Below are 16,728 nucleotides of genomic sequence, written 5' to 3'. Positions count from 1 at the left end.
TGCTTGTCTGCAGATGCACCGCAATCCCCAGAACTCATATGTCCCGTCAGGTTTTGCCTCTGGTTCGTAGGGAGAGGAGAAAAGAAACCGCTGTAACTTCTGGATGTGTCAGGACAAGCGTTACAGGCAGGTTAAGAGGGACACACGTGGAGGGGAACTGGAGGGGCCGCACGTGCAGGTGGGAAGGCAGGGGAAGATGCTACCGAGAGCTGGTTAGCAGCACTCAGAAGCTGCTCATTATTCCACGCGCCAGCTTGTTCTCATGACAGCTGGGAGGGAAACCCTCTCTTTGATCCTCCTGCATTTCATCTCATAATTGGATGGGGGTTCCAGATGTTACCGCTGAGCGTTTTAGGGAGCTGATGTATCAAGGGCCATGGACAATCCCAGAGGTATTTTCAGTGCTTTGCTAAAGGAGTGCTTGGGACACCATTCCCCTTCCCATCTCTGTTATTGCTGGGTTTTATCTGTGTTGTCTCTTAAGTGGCCTTCACCGTACACATCCTTAAGGTTCCACCCTTCTTTGCTCAAGTTTCATGGAGAACGGAGCTGAATGTTTATTTCCTGCTGCTTAGAAGAGGTTGGAATTGGATTAAGTTTGTGTCTCATTGCTGCAGTTCTGTATGACTATTCCAATAAATGGATTTACTGATTTAGTGGCATTTAGTGGTAGCTACAGCAGCAGCGAGTCCGAAGGCAGCTCCAGGAACATCAATGGGCAGGGAATTCTGAATTTCTCATTGCAGATGTGCATGCCGAAAGCCTGATTGTGGCAGCTAGTTCTTCTCGTGAACGCTATGCCCAACCTAAGCAAAACGACTTGAAATGTAAAGATGTGATTTTTACAATAGTTGCTAATTAATGGGCTACAGATCAAGTTATTGGCAAAAATCAGCTGGGGAGGAAGAGTCACAGTTCCCGTGTATTCCACGAGGAGACAAATCCACTCCCGAAACACCTGGTCTCATGGAAGCTCTGATTACAAACTCTCATTGCACTCTGGGCTTCTTTAGCGTTTCCAGAAGAATTCCTCCTGTGGCACAAGCGAAACGATATGGAGAACGATAGGGGCTGAGAGAGAGGTCTGTTTGCTTGGGAAAAGTTACCAAAGTAGTTAAAGTGCTGCAGGTATAACAGTATGATCTCTATTATTATTCCAAATAATAATGCCTTTCCGCAGTTGAGTAATACTAATACTAAGGCTAATTAAAAGCGATACCATCCCTATAAATGCATTCAGTTATTTTGTCAAGACAATTTTATATCTGTTTCCTATGACGTTCCCATGTGCATCCTGATCAGTGTTGTGCTGTAATTATGATTAGAGACTCATTAATAACTGGAGGAGAGAACCAAGCAGTTGGGTAAGCAACTTGTGTGTCTTCTGGATACTTAAAATGGATTAGGGTTTTCTATTTTAGGGTCAGTGCAGCCTTAACGTATATGCAGCGGTTTATGGCTAATGCAGCATTGCTTCTGCGTGCAAAGCATGTGTGAGAGACGCCTGCATGCTTGATGCACTTAAAAGGGGAGACAGGAACTTAAAAGATCTCTTTCCTTCAGTATTCATCCTCAGTAATTGGCCCCAACTTCCTCCTAAGTCTTTCCCGGGTAGTGAAAGATGAAATGTGAGTTGGAACCCAGCTCTTTGCCCCTTCAGCTGTTGGCACATCTGTTAGTCGGCTGAGGATGAGACGCAAGTCACCATATGGCTCAAGTGTTAGTGACTGAAATTGCTCCCATAAAGCCAAACTAGTATTTCAGCAGCCTGTCTCTTACCAGTTGACATGCACAGAACCTCAGGTTTGATATTTCCGCGTTTGCCAGTTTTGGTGTATTATGGGTCACAATTACTTGGTTTTGCTCAGTGATTGAGTTATTGAACTTGAGAAAAACAGAGGTATAGAAATAGATAGTGTGAGGTAGAGATGAAAGAGGAGTGTGAACACCTGAAGCTGTGCTTTACAGAACCGTTTTCTCTCTGTTTTATGAATGAAGAACCCGGAGTCAGTAGGTGAATTGCTGCAGTCACATAGTGAAGCAAAATAGGCAGAAATAGAAGTTGGGATGCCCGACTCCACATGTAGAAAAGTTCAGGTGTGGAGTCTGACGAACAACCGGGGATGCTGCATTTGCTGGGAAGTAACACAAGGGAAGGAGCAGAAAAGTTGCTCTTCCAAACAAATCACCATGAGACCATTAAAATGTGTAAATGCCCGTTTACATATTCTTTTAGATTTCTTTCATTTTGATGCTGTGGTCCTGGCCCAGCCGGTTTAGAATTGGAGTCCTCGCCTCCTGGATAAAACTTCCTTCACTTCTCCCCAACAGACGTGTAATTCCTCTAGATTTTGAGTACTGGTTTGCTTAGGCTGGTCCCATAGCTCTACAGGACACTTGTAGGGAAGGTGATTTGGAAGAGGCATTTTGTGAACATGGCTTGATGAGAACAGAGTTCCATAAACCACCACTGACTGTTCCAGGCTGTTCTCTTGGAAGCAAAATGCCCATATTATACAGGGATATTTGCAATTTACAGCTCTGGTTTGTTGTGTAAGCGCATACTACTGCGACCCTATCTCCAAGAAAGGAAAACCTCTGGGTACCATAGTGCTCCTTTTTCATGCCTTGTGTATCAGTGGGATTAAAAAGGGTACAGCCCAGCAGTTCCTGCGGAAGCATTTTGTGAGAGGCAGAGCCCTTTGCAGTGTCCTCCTCCCCGAATACCCACCTGTGCCTTCCCTGCTGCTGCTCTTGCTGCTGGGCTGTCAAAACATCTCTCCTAATGAAGCAGTCTGGCCCGAGGCTACTATTACCTGCACCCCCCATCCCGCTGGGCGCACTCGGGCAGCGCGGCTGGCTCTTCACACTCAGCCAGCACAGAGCAGGGAATAAAAGGCAGAAAGCAGCGGATCCTGGCTGTTAGGCAGCCCTGGTGTCTCTGAGCCTGTGCCAGAGGCTGGGGAGGCATGGACACGAGTGTTTGAGAGCTGCGTGCTGGTTTGGTCTCCTTCCCTGCCTTTTCACAGGTTCAGCGATTTGGTAGGGACAGCATGGTTGCTTCGATGGCAGAAAAAGGCTCAGCACCCCCACCTTGGGGGAAACAACATGATTTAGTGGATACTACACCGATTGTTGAAATATGTGTTTTATTATCTAAGCTTTTTTAGTGTACAGGACAGAACTTTGCGTAGTTTTGGATGTAAGAAACTCACGCTTGCTACGACAAGGCCAGCAAAACCAGTGCTACATGGCAGAGCGTTGGATCCGCTCCTTTAGCTTAGGCGGAGGCGTAACGGTGTCGGAGACGGCGCGTATGGCGTCTGTGCTGGCATCCTGCACAGACACAGGCTCTGGGTGGGTTTGTGAGCTCACGCTGGTCGTTTTACACGTACCTGGTGTCTCTCTCCTCCCAGCCTCAACCTGTCTTTCCTGTAAAGGGGCAGGGCCTGCATCTGCAATGAGTTTTTAGAACACTTAGCACAAAGGACTTTTGATCTCCATCAGAAAATCAGAGGTTTGCTGTCACACACCTAAATAACAAATTAGGAAGTTTCCCCTCTTTTTCTGGGCAGAATAATGGAGGCATATCCAGAATAAGTAAACTGTCCATGGAACTGGTGATAGAATAAGGAAGGAAGTCCTTATCTCTTCACTTTCAGACCTGTGCTTGAAGCACCATCTCTTCTTGTAAAGTGCTTTACAGCACAGCTCACTTATGCAGTTGTTGACACGTTTGAGCTGAGAGAAATACAAGATCCACGTTTTGCTTCGATCTAACATGACATATTCCAGAGCTGGAGAACTAAATGTTGGAAAATGATCACTATTTATTATGTTTACTGTGCTAGTGCCTCTGTGAGCAAATTAAGAATCATGCTTTCACTTCGCTAGGTGCTGTGGAAATGAAAAGACATGGTGATTTGTGTCCCCAGACTTGAAACCGTATTCCGGTTCCCCAGTGCGGAATTTGCAAAGCGCACCTCGGTCTCTCTCTGACCACGTGTGCGTGGATTTGCTCAGATCTCCCTCATCTGCTCTCCAGTGGTGAATCTGTTTACTCTAATCCTGAAAGCTCTGCTGTTAAGAGACGGGAGCTGAACAACTTCAGATTCCCGCTGTCGAACTCAGACACACGAGAGAGCTCCTGGTCTACATGGCAGCGAGGAGAGGTAGGGAGGGCTTGTTAGTAACTTTTAGTGCTTGTAAGAGACTGACAGGCTTGAATCGGTGCCTCTTGGATCCCCCCAAACCTCACCTATTTCTGCCCAAACACCTCACGTTGTGTGTGGAAAACCCTGCCTGGTCCAGGTCACGCACTTCATGTTGAGCCACCATGGTGAGGTCTCACTCTTCAGTGCTGAACCTTTGCACAGCTTGGCCAGTGCACGTGTGTCATGGCTGGGATCAAGTGTCTGTTTTTACCAGGAATAAACCACAGCCCAGTAGTTGCTGCCCTTCTAAACTGAAGACTCAGCACATTTTGCTTCACTTACAACTAGGTCCAGATTTGACCCCAGTTTCTTTAGAGGTAAAAAGCAACTGAACTGGCATGCAGTGGGAAAACTCCATGGCAAGTCAGCTTTTCCTTTAAAATAGAAGGTAAATAAAAGTTTTCTGGGTTGTGCAAGGTCTCATTACAGCGGTTTGATAGGGGCAGACTGGATAGTAATGCAAGGTGCTGTTAGATTTATTCTGGAGGATGGAGCCCGTTGTTGTTCTGCTCTGACCCCTCCTGCAGTGCACACGGAGACTCGTCCCTGGAGGAGGCTGCAGCCAAGCGTCTCTGCTCTTGGAGGTGAAGTTGCCATTAGGAATGGAACCGTAGGGCTGTAAAAAGAAAAAAGGCTTTGAGGAAAAAAATACCCACTGTAAAAAGTGAAAAGAAATCAGTCCCATGAAGGCAAGTTACAAAGAGGATGGAGTCAAAGGAAGTCTGAAGTGGTTTTCAAGCCTTTGCAGAGAGCTCAGTATGCCAGGCATGAAGGTTTTTGGGGCGTGTAAGAGCAAACAGTTCTCGCTGTATGGCCTTCTCACCTGACCTCCATCCTGAATCCTCTTACCCGCTTTCACGGAGAAAGCCTGTGTCTCCCAGAGCCTCTTCCAAGCATTTTCCTTGGTTCATTAGGTGATAATAGAAAGTGATTTTTCCCCTGTCATCTTGAGCAATCAGAAGCATTAAGAATAAGAGCCTAAGCCTGAAAGCCTAACTGAGAGGGTTTGATGGGTATGTGTCTCCTTCATTAGAGCAAGGAGCAAGGATGGCTCCCAGAGCTTGCATTTCTTGGGAGTAGGCAAGAAACGGGGATCACGGTCAAGTGGTGTCAAGAGAAAACTGAAATTTGGGGCTTAGATTCCATTTCCAGATCTGCTGAACCCCAGAGAGGCATTTTCCTCCACCTTTACTGGTAGGAAGCAATAGCTTGTCCCATTAGCGGACTTGTAGAGAGGGTACCCAGCAGCTGGGAGCTGAGGGGGGCAGAAAATAGCACCTGCAAGATCTTGAGCAAATCACTTGGTGCACAGATGTGAACTCATCGCCCATATTAACCTGTGTTTACTCGAAGTGGGACTGAGTAGCTGCGCAACCCCAGTGTGAGTACAGTGCTTGTGTTCTGCATCTCAGCCTCTTTATGCTTCAGTTTCTCCACCAGTAAAACGGAGCTAAAAGCAGCTTTCTCAAAGAGGTGCTTGGAGGTGGTGGTCTTTGTCCTCCTCTGTAAATGCTCTGAGGGATGGTGCTGAAATGGTGAGGGTTATTATTGCTTAGAAACTACCTTTTTAACTTTGCCAACGGCTGATTGTCACAACAGCAAATCCATTTCTCAGTGTCTGGAAGGCAAGTTCAGCCTTCCCCTGTAGGAAAGCAAGTAATAAGAGGCACACCTTGGGACAGAGCTGAGAACTTCTAGTTGTTCTCAGAATTTTAAGACAGAACTCACACAAAACTCTCTCTGTTCTGCCACCTTCTGAGACGCGTGGGGCAGATTTCTTGTACTGTGTTTAAGGGGATCATTTATTTCCCTTGTAGGTACGATTCTTCCTGCACAGTTGATCCTACTTAGCATCCAAAGGTAGGGAACTCCATGTTGACAAATCTCTGTAACAACCATGCAACTTCATTTTGGGCAGTGTTGTCCTCTCGGGGCAGTTTCACATGGACCTTGTGCCATGTCTGCCACAGCTCGTAATGGAAAGTAAATTTATACCGTGTCTCCTAAGTCTTGCTACATCACTACACGGGAAAGGAGAAGGCTCTAGCGTGTCTTCTCAAGTTATTGCAGCTCACAAGTCTTGCCAAGGAGAGCAAGAGGTGGGTTGTTCCCACATGGGAGGGCACCCAGGAATCCAGAGGGACGTGTGGGGTGCCCGTGTCCCCCCCTGCAGCCCACGGGAGCCGGGGGGAGCCCCGCGCTGGCGGCTCCCGGTGCCGGCCCCGCCGTCCGTCGCTCACCCCCTCGCCCGCCGCCGGCGCGGCGCTTGCAAGCGCCTCTGCTGTTTAAATGGGCCAAGTTGGAGAAGCAGCGGCAGCGGAGGGAAATCTTGTTTGGTCAGAGTCTCTGAACTAAGCTGTGACTTCTGAGCACAGATCAATATGTGTCTGTCCCGGCTCGGAGGGGAGCCCGACCCTGTACCCACCACAGCGAGGGGTCTGGGGGCAGCGGCGTAGGGAGCACATGGCGTGGCATGAGCTGGCGGCGATATAAATGTATATGTCTGTGTGTCTCTGTGCGTGTGTGTATATATATATATATACATATATGTAACGTAATACCGTGTTTTCTAAAATTTTGTGCAGGAGTGGAAATTAAATGCCACCTCGCAGTGATCATAAAGCCTTCGGTGGGAGCGGGGCGAGTCTGCACTGTGCAGGTGAAGGTGGGCGGCCCCCGGGAAACTTCTCCGCCCGGCTTTGGGGAGCCCCGCGGGCAGCGGCACCGGGGCTGCGCCCTCGTCCTCCCTGCGGGCGCCGGCGGGAAGGGGAGGGGAGCGGCGCGGCGGCGGGGGCGCAGCGTTTAATTTTAATTATCGCATATAAATAAATAAACCAGGTGTCAGTTTAAAGGAAGGAAGAGGGGGGGAGGGTGAAAAGGGGGCTGGGTGGGCGGCGGGGAACCCTCCAGCCTGGTGAGAAGGTGGGTCGGTCGATCTAGGGGAATCAATAAGCTTTTTTTTTTTTTTTTTTAAAAAACCAAAATAATGTCTACGGCAGCAGAGACCTCTCCGAGATGTCAGGTATTAGTCCGGAGGGGCAGATCTGCGAGCCACACAGCAGCTCCCGGGTCTACGGTACATTAGGCTCTCCGTGGGAGAGGGATCCCAGACAGCTCTGCTGGGGAGCCAGCCCAGGAGATTTGTTAGCGGGCTGCTCCGGGGGATACCAGGCACCTCCGGCACCCGAGCGCCAAAGGTGCTTGTGCTGCTGCTGCTGCTGCTGCTGCTGGCGCATTTCATCCAAACTCCAGCCAGAGCGGGGGCAAGTTGAACCGGAGACATTAGAGCCACTGTGCTTTGGAGAGACGAGGGCGCACGGGGAGCGCAGCGGCACCATGCCTGCTATCAAGAAGGAGCGACTTGACAGGGAAGAGATGGCCCTGGCAGCCTTTAACCAGCCCATGGACACCTTACCTGACTATCTCGCCCCTCTGGCCGCCGCTGCCATTCCGGTGGTAACCCCGCACCCGCCGGCTTACGACCAGATCTTTGCCCACCGTGCGTACCTGGGCTTCCACGAGACCCACCACCCCCACCCGCACCACCCCCACCACCCCCACCACCTCCCCGAGGACCTGATGCTGGAGAGGTTTTCCTCCATCCCGGATTTCCAGCCCTTCTTTGACAACGGAGAGCCTTGCATCGAGGTGGAGTGCGGGGAGAACAAGGCGCTGCTCTACATCAATAAGTTGTGCCAGGGGAGCAAAGGACCCTCTATCCGGTACCGGGGAGAGTGGCTGACCCCCAACGAGTTCCAGTTTGTCAGCGGCAGGGAGACAGCCAAGGACTGGAAGCGCAGCATCAGGCACAAAGGTAAAGGCACCGCTCAAGCGCTCGGTTTGTGCCGGGGTCCCCACGCTGCTCTGCTCTTCCTCAGCATCCTCCCTCTCGCTCTTCCTCAGCATCCTCCCTCTCGCCCCCGTGCTTTGGGACCGGGATCTGGGGGGGGGGCTCACCGCCTGCTAGCACGGGGGAGAGCTCTGGACCTCATCTCCTCTGGCTGTGCCCCCCTCCCCGTGCACCCCGCTCCCTCTCTACCGGCTCCCCATGCTGAGCGCCCCGGTACCGGGCTTTGCGGAGAGCGGCGAAGTTTTCCGAGCGATTTGGGAACAGTTTCTCTGGGGTAGCGTGTTGTTTTTTTTTTTTGGGGGGGGGGGGAGTGTGGGGGGCTCCTCTCTTCTGGACAGAAGTTTCATTTCGCGCGGGCAGAGGTTTGAACACGGAGCAGATTGCGGGGTGCGGGTTTCGCGGGGTGCGGGTTTCGCGGCGCGCCCCGGGGGCCGGCGCCGCTCCGGAGCCCCGCGGCTGCGCTCGGCGGGGGGCGGCGGGCAGAGCCGCGGGGAGCGGCGGCGGGCGAGCCCGGGCGGCGGCGGGCGGGGCGGAGGGGGGTGTTCCCCTCGCAGCTGGGTGGTGCGGGACCTCCGCGGCGCTGGCGGCTGCTGACGGGAGCTGCCCTGCCTCCCTCCCCTCCCCTCCCGCCCGCGGTGCAGCCCGAGCCAGCGCCGCAGTCCCGGCACCGGGGCTGGCGCGGAGGAGCTGCTGGTGCAGGCGGCAGGTGGAGAGCGGGGAACCGGGGGGGAGCGGGAGAGCTGATGCGACACGTAATTAGCTGAGAGCTGGAGGTGTCAGCCCAGGGGGCTGAAGAGCTATTAGGAGGTGATTGACACCTCGCCTTGTTTATTGATCGCCAGAGAAAAGGGGAATAACTTCGGGGGCCGCTCTAATTGTCATTATTCCGCTCATCTCTTCTGTGTCTTCTATTACTGGGCTCCTGGCTGCTTTCGGGAAATCTCAGTTCCTCTGGGGTGAGTCAGGAGGACCAAGGTGGAAAGGACGGAGGAGCAGGGGGAGGCGCCGCTCTCATGGCCGCCCCCGGCGCGGGCAGCGCGGAGCCCCGCGCAGGTTCCGCACGGGTTGCGCGGTCTGGCCGCTGCGCCCGGGCTGCGGGGGCGCGTCTGCCCCGGCCCCCCTGGCTGCGCGGCCCTGGCAGCGAGGTCTGGCAGGGGCTGAGAGGAGGGCTGTGCCGTAGCTGCTTCCCTGGCTGGCTGCGGGGAGAACCTTGGATGAAGGGGGTGGTGGGTGGGTGCTGGTAGGCAGGCAAGGGGAGGGGTGTTTGCATGGAAGGTGATTCGTGCTTCCTTCCCCCCCTTCCCTAAATAGTTTCTTCTTGTTAAGGTGCTGATCCTCCTTCTTTTTCTTCTCTGCATCCAGGGAAAAGTTTGAAGACTCTTATGTCCAAAGGAATCTTACAGGTACATCCTCCAATCTGTGATTGCCCTGGGTGTCGAATTTCGTCTCCAGTGGTAAGATTATTGTTAAACTATGTGCTTTAGTTAAGACATCTCCCTTCTCCTCCACCTCCTTCCCTTTAAAAAAAATGCCTTGGCTTCTGTGGTCATGAAGTGGTGATCTCTGAGGGGTAGGAACTCTCAGTCTGTGCCAGAGCACTGCTGGCAATGCCAGTGTATCTGCAGTGTGGATACAGCCGAGCAGGAGAGGAGTTTGCGAACAGAGCAGGTGGGAAGAGCATCCCGAAGGATGCAACACACGGCGTGATTGTGCGGTTTTCAGGGGGAGCTGTCTGTACGCACACGGCAGATCGTTCAGCAGCCTCTTCCCTGTTCCCCCCCCTTCATTTCTGTGTTTTGTGCAGAGGTGTAAAAGGGCTAAATAAAGCAAAAGGGGATTATGGTTGCATCCACATGTTAGAGTCAGAACAGTCACAGTTTACAAACCATTAGTGAATTTTGTTAGATAAGGGGGAACAAGCTCATCTTAAATGCTTACAGGGTTTACAACATTCATACAATAGATCACAGTAACTACTTTCATAGATCTTCCCAACTTTTGAGTTCCTTGCGTTTTCTGTCAGCCTTTATCCTGAGACATTCAAAATGTCTATATGCCATCAGCATTTTAATGAAAAAGATGTTGATGCTGTAAACAAAAAGCTCCTGAAATCATAGTAAGCTAAGGCATTAAAAACAGTTCATCATGTGGAGAAATAACCATAAAATACAATAACATCTAACTGGGATGGCAAAGCTGTCGTTTGTGGAACTCAAGCAAGTCTTGGTCTGAAAAAAACACCATGATTTAAACCATTGTCAGTAGCACTGCGGAAACAGATGCAACTGGAAAGGTACCTACTCTTACCCATTGAAATCAACCAGATTTTCTTTTATGGCTTCTTTGGAGGTCCTGTGGACAATCTCTTTTCCCACGCAGTGTCTTTATGTTTCTGAATGACAGACAGAATGGCGATTTAAAATTATTTCTGCATAGTATATATGTGCATGTGTGTGTATGTATACAAATACACACAACTGACATGGGAAGGGGTTTAGAGCAATAACCAACAGTTGTTACGTAAATTAATGTGAAGATACCGTGTCTGTGATGCAGATCTCTTGCATCTGTTTTGTGCAGCTGTGGTCCATAGCAGAGTAGTAACTGTCCAGCAAGCTTACTAGTACTGGTTACCCTGCAGCATTGTTGTGATGTGTTAAACCCAGTGAACCAGGCGTTCTGAAACCTGGCCTTTCCCACGGGCTCGTGTAGTTCCTCTGAGTTCACGGGGCAAAGTGCGATGCTGTGTAATGAGCTTTCTCCAGTTCAGAGTGTTGCATGTGCTTTAGTTACCATCATGTGGATCAGAGGCCAGCAAGCAGGAATCTGCAGAGCAGTGGGATACGACAGTGGCTGGTGGTGGGGAGAAGTCCCTGGCCAGATGACACTGTCTACTGGGCACTTTGGGTACTAACTTGCGTTAAGTGGTAGCCAAAAGGACACATTATCTTCTCCTAGCAGCAGCATTTTTGATAGTTGCACAGGGATACTATGGATTTACAGGTGGGAAGGCAGTTCTGCATGAAACTTTCAAAATAGGACTGAACTTGAGAAGTTCAGCTAGAGGCAAAGAAGTTGGTATCGTTTTGGGATAGGAGAAATAAATCCTTCTGGACTTGCCTCCTACCGCCTCCCCAGCTGTGTAAATGAGTTAAAGGGGGTTCTGATGTCAGGATTTGCACAGCAAGGCCAAACGCCACTGAGAGCTTTTATCAGAACTCTGTTTCTTGGTGCATACTGCATTTTCTGTACTGTAACTAGACCATATATTTGACCAAATGACGATTTCACATTTTGAACCTGAGATCCGTTGGTAGTGCCTTGTCGTAGCTACATGCACTACACACTCAAAACAGATATACAAGGACGAAGATTTAAAATTTGGCACAGTTTATCTTTCCCCATTTAGTGATCACCAGTTTAAGCACCGCTGAGACCAAAGGGCTGTTTCCTCTCAAATGTAGAAATGCTTTCTATTTTATAGTGTGGGTAGGTAGAGTCTTGCAGTGCCTGCGTCCTTGTGCTACTGTGTTATCATATGGGGGTGAGGAGATGGGGAGCTGATAGCTGGTTCTACTGGTCCAAAATCAGTCCTTGGACAGCAGAACAGGCCAGAAAAACTCAAGCGTTGCCTTTGCAACGGGGTCAGGGAGACATCTGCATCTTCCCCATCTGCTGCTGCAGGCAAAGGGAGCGCGCCAAGGACCCGGTCCTGCTCCTTCGGGAAGGGTTCATCCAATTCAGCCAGTCCTGCCACCCTTGTCCCATAGGCCTGTCAGGGGCTTTAATCGACAGCAGCCATTGTTCTGAGGCCCAGTCGGGGTCTCTTTTGGGGTTGGGGAGAGGAGGGGTTAATCTGGAAAGGAAATTGCATCGTGCCCCAGAGCCGGCTTGGAAAACACGCCCGAGGAGCCGGAGCTGAGCCTGGCACGACCCCCCCGCGCCTGCCCCGCTGCAGCCGCTCCGGCTCCCGCAATAAAGCCGAGCCCGGCGGGCGGGACGCCCCCGCTTCCCACCCCCCGGCGAGCACCGGGCAGCGGCCCCGGCCCCCCCGCCCGCTCCCCCCGGGCGCGGGGCCGGCAGTGCCGGGGGCGCCCCCGCGGCGGCCGGGAGAGCGGCGCCCGCCCCCGCCGAGCCCGGCCCCGCCGCCCCGTCGCAGCTCGTTTGCTGCAGCTGCAGACAGCGGCCGGCGCCGGGGCAGCTCCGCCACCGACCGCCGGTTTCCTGCGAGGCGGAGGGGGGAGCAGCCGCGTCGCGCCGGCCGCCCTGGCGCCTCCTCCCCCGGGCCGCGGCCGCCCCCGCGCCGGCAGCCATCAATCAGCGGCCGGGGCGGGGGGGATGCGGGGGGCCCGCTGAGCCGCAGGGTCGCTCTGAGCGGGGAAGGATGCAGGAAGGAGCCTCGGGAAGGGGGGAGCGGGGAGGGCATCCCCCGGGCCGTTTCGGGGGCTGGAGGGGCAGCGCCATTGTCCTTCCCGGCCGCTGGGCAGCGGGTTTTGGTGAGGGAGCTGCGCCAGTGCTGGGTGCTTTGCGCTGGGGAGGTGGGGAATGGGGCACTGTGCGCTCACCCCATCCCGGACTGTGCCTCTGGTTTTCTACCCCTGTTTCTTTGTGCCTTTGCAGTCGAGGGTTTTTGGACCACAGGTCTCGGTCCCTTCAATTTTTGGAGGTGCAGGATGCCAAGTGTTCACGGAGTTGTCAGATGCAGACAGGGGTTTTCCCCCATGTTTTTACATATCACTTCTGGGCAGATACAGCTCATCTTGGTTGGAGCCCTGGATGGATTCCAGTCTGTTCTGGTGAAACCCATTCACTGCAGGGTTCCCTCTGTCCCCATGGAACTTCCCTCTGTGCTCTAAATAAACCACTCATGCATTCTCTCCATCTCCACTTTTAAACCCACAGCCAGGGCTGGTGTTGAAGGTGTCCTCGCTGCTGGTGGTGGGCTCAGCCGTCGGGAGGGGAAAACCTAATGGTCTCGAGAACAGCACTAACATCTTTATTGCTCAGGCAAGATGTCTTGGATTTGCAAAGTCCGGCATCACATATCCGGTATAACAGAGAAGAGGTATTCGTTGTGATAGATAGACTTTGATTGTTTCCCTTATCAGACAGAGCGTGAGCCTTCCCATGTTCCATACTGGCCGTGCTGCCTCTGAAAGTGTCTCAGGGCTGGATGTTGGCTGCTCCTCATCCTCTTTTCCCATCTTTTCTTGGACAGGGTGTTTGAAAGGCGGCCTGTGTTGGAGTTTGAGGTTCATGTCACAGGTAAAGAAGGGAAGACAAGCTTTCAGAATGCTCCCGTGGTATGGCCGTACTCAAACAACACAAAAAGCACAATAGTTTTTTTTACCATATCTCCTTTGTTGCATGTCAAGACGTGGTAATTCTGCATAACTTGGTCAGTGACGATAGTAATGCATTTGCTTACTGGGGCTGGGTTTTGCTCTTGGTTTGATTTATATGTGATTCTTATGTGCTTCTTTTTGCTTTTCATTGTTATTGTTTTCTTTTGATGCCCCTGAGGTTCAGGCGTTAGTCCAAGACTTTGTCAAGGGTGGAAAAAGTAACTATTTGTTTGCTTAAAAAACTGAATGCCGGTAATCCGTGAAGTCCCAGTTATTTAGCCCGAAGATGTCTGAGGATTTTCCGCCTCCGTGTTGCGGAGGTGCGGGGTGGAAGGCTGCTCTGCGTTACCCCCACCATCCCTGTGTGTGGGATCCAAATTCAGAGGCTGGCTCAAGAAGCGGCGTCTCCACAGTGGACACGGGTCCTTCCAGAGAACTCTCCTATGAGAAGGGGACTTTGCCTGCTGGAAAATGCAGTTGGCTGCCTGCAAAGACAGGATTAAGTCTGAAATTTTACTTCTAATTGAATAGATTAGATTTAGGTTCCTTTCTGAGCTGCTCTGGACTTAAGGAGTTGAGCTGGAGAATCTTGGGGTTTATGTGAAGGGGGCTGTTTTCATAACTTCGCCTGCATCTCCAGGGACGGCCTTATGAATGTGGAAAAACCCCCGCTGTAAAGCAGACTTATAAACTTTTTATCCCCCCAAGGTCTTTGGCACAGTCTGTTGGTTTTTATTTGTGGTTTCATGCTGATTTGGATTGTTTGCTTTTAATCCAGCACGTTTTAGTTTAGTTGAGCATTGGTTGGCATTTGGAGAGTTGGCTGGATTTTTGTTTGTAGTTTTTGTTGTTTTGTTTGTTAATGGACTTAATTCAGGTGATTTCTGGAGTGTGCGTACTGCGGACTTGTGAGTTAAACTTGGATGCTTGATGCAACTTAATGCAGAGTTTGTCAGCCTTGGCTTGCACGGCTTTCCAGCCCATGGGTGGTGGGAACGTGCATCTGCATCTCTTATGGAGGGATCCCAAAAATCAGTGCTCTTGGGTCATACAGCACTTGGCAGGGGAAAACTGCTTGAAACGGGAATCAGTGTGGATAGGAGAGGTGCTCCTAAATGTATTCTGCATTAGAAGTTACTCCTAACGGTCCCAAAGCTCAGCTCATCAACAGGGCGCACTCCAAGTGCACGATGTTGTCCGCTGCCAGGTTTGCAAGATGGGTGTCGCACCAATAAAACGACTCATTACTGTTTTACGCAGAGGCAGAACAAACCCGGATCAATGGCACTGAGAGTGCCAGCACAATACTGAAGGATTTAATTTGGTGGATTATTAAATACCCTCTGGAAAGGAAAATATTAATTGGATTGCAGTCTTGTGAGTGAACAGCAGAGATGTGTAAGCAGCTATGGCTTAGGAAAATAATTTTATCTGACAGTGGGTTTTAGGGAGATGCAAGTGGGGGAGGTTGGCTGTAATGCAAGAGCTGTAGTGAAGATTTCTGCTGTTAGTGAGCAGTGGTGGGAAACTGAATGCAAAAGGTCTCGCATGATGGAAGAACAGTGGAAGATCCATCTGTGAGTTCAGTTTAGTGTCTGTGAGGTGTTTGTGAATAACACACCAAGGTGATTATGCTGAGGTTGGTGTGTGTGAGGGATTGTGCAAATCTCCTGCTGGGGTTCCATGAGGATGCATGGGGGGTTTCCTTGTCCCGCAGGCTTCCCTGGAGGAGCTAAGACAGTGGCCTTCCTGGCCCCCCCATCTATTCTCGGGGGGCTCGGTGGGAAGAGGCATTTTCTGAGCCCTCAGCCCCCTTGGGACTGAGTTTTACACACAAGTCAGCAGATGCAGGATGGACTTTGCAGCCTGGTGAATGGTACCGTGCTGCGTTGGGTCTAGAAAATCCTGCGCTGGGGAAGTTAAACACGGGAAGAAATAGAAATAAATATATAAAAGCAGGGAAAGCAACATCATCTTGTTAGCGGTGTGTCAAGGGCAGTGTAAAGGTGACATAGGATAAGTAATTTTGCTGTCAAAATTATTTAGAGATGTCATTAAACTGCTTAGGGCTGTCTGTGCTGCTTCAGGGCACAGACACCTGGTTTTAATTTGCAGTGGTCTCTGTCCAAACTCGCTGGCCTTACTCAAAGGGATCGGTGCTCATTTGGAGCCTGGTGGCAAATGCCTTTGGTGAACGTGCGATCTAAATGGCAGAGGTGACTAAAGGACCAGAATTAGCTCCCTCATAAACTTTGTTCATCTGCCTTTTCCTGAGGTTCGAACTGTCCGCTAAGTTGGGGTTTGCAGAGATGATGAACTTTTCAGGTTGCTGTTCTGGTTCAGTGATGAGACGGGAGAACAGAGAAGCAGTTTTGTGTTGTCCCCAGACTTTGGAAAAGAGATCCACTCTGGTTTTAATGCAGTCGTGCTTGCTCAGAACGTCACATTTGCATAATCACTTGGTTTTGTCTATAGTTTTATTGCCTTTTTCTGTCTTTTCTGTTTGCTTTTATTACTCTTTGTTTTTCCTTTTGCATTTTCTTATTCCTTTCCCTTATGCATAGCTGTATTTCCTTTATCTGGCAAATATTTTGCTACACAGCAGATTCTTGTTTGGCACCTCTGGCCTCTGCTGTCCCCTCTTCCTCCTCCCTATTGAAATGCAGCATCCTCACTGACTGCAGCGCTGGAGCATCCCCACTCTCACCAGTGCAGGGAGTTGTCTGAGCGAGTTCTGCTCTGATGCTCACTCATGATGGGGCCTTTTGTTTATTGCATTGTAAAATGGAAAAAAAAATCACTTCATAGTAAGGTTTAATCAACATTTCTAAGAGTAACAGCATCTCTGTCTGAAGATGTAAGATGATGGGCACTACCTGCTATTTCTTGCATTGTGCTATCACTTAGGAAGGCAGAACCGTCTTGAATTGTTTCCAGAGAATTAAGAAGCAGGAAAACTTCAGAGCTTTTGGTGATAGAAGAGACACTTGACAGGCTTTTGCTCCAGAATACACATCTGAACTATTTGTAACGGTGACACCGCAGCAAAGTTGTGTGTTCGCTTGTAGCCCATTCCCAGTTCAGCGCTGGGACTGTTTCAGATCATTTAAAAAGCAGCTCTGGGATTTGAGCTTTGTTTAACTTGGGCCTCTCAATCACCACAGCTTGTTAGTATAAAACTTTGTATTTTGAAAGCAAGCAGAGCGCATTACCAGACCAGCTGGCCGTCTATGAGTATTTTACCCCTCGGAGCTTGTATTTATCACCGAGTCTCCAGGGCCTCACTAATTCCGAATTAGGAGTGGATTCCACTCCAGGG

General features: G+C 50.8%; 1 protein-coding gene and 1 long non-coding RNA gene across 11 annotated transcripts in view; one reads left to right on the top strand and one right to left on the bottom strand.

Annotated features, from left to right (window-relative positions):
- SAMD11 (sterile alpha motif domain containing 11) overlaps positions 1–16,728 on the top strand; it is a 169,239-nt gene that overhangs the window by 65,583 nt on the left and 86,928 nt on the right. Inside the window, exons 8-11 of one of the 10 annotated variants that reach the window (XM_071798379.1) lie at positions 6,032–6,074; positions 6,800–6,873; positions 7,214–8,028; positions 9,427–9,518. In XM_071798379.1, coding sequence (XP_071654480.1) covers positions 7,230–8,028; positions 9,427–9,518 — 891 coding nt within the window. In that variant the 5' untranslated portion in view covers positions 6,032–6,074; positions 6,800–6,873; positions 7,214–7,229. The other 9 variants (XM_071798381.1, XM_065854975.2, XM_065854978.2 and 6 more) reach the window with 9 other exon arrangements.
- On the bottom strand, positions 3,133–7,931 carry LOC139825501 (uncharacterized). Its single transcript, XR_011735577.1, has 2 exons — positions 7,791–7,931; positions 3,133–4,830 (listed from the first exon to the last, which is right to left on the bottom strand). It is a non-coding gene; the product is annotated as an uncharacterized lncRNA (long non-coding RNA).

Source organism: Patagioenas fasciata, chromosome 23 (genome assembly GCF_037038585.1).
Source record: "Patagioenas fasciata isolate bPatFas1 chromosome 23, bPatFas1.hap1, whole genome shotgun sequence".
Taxonomy (NCBI): domain Eukaryota; kingdom Metazoa; phylum Chordata; class Aves; order Columbiformes; family Columbidae; genus Patagioenas; species Patagioenas fasciata.
The sequence above is the reverse complement of the archived record's forward strand: the minus strand, read 5'-3'. Positions and strand labels throughout refer to the sequence as shown.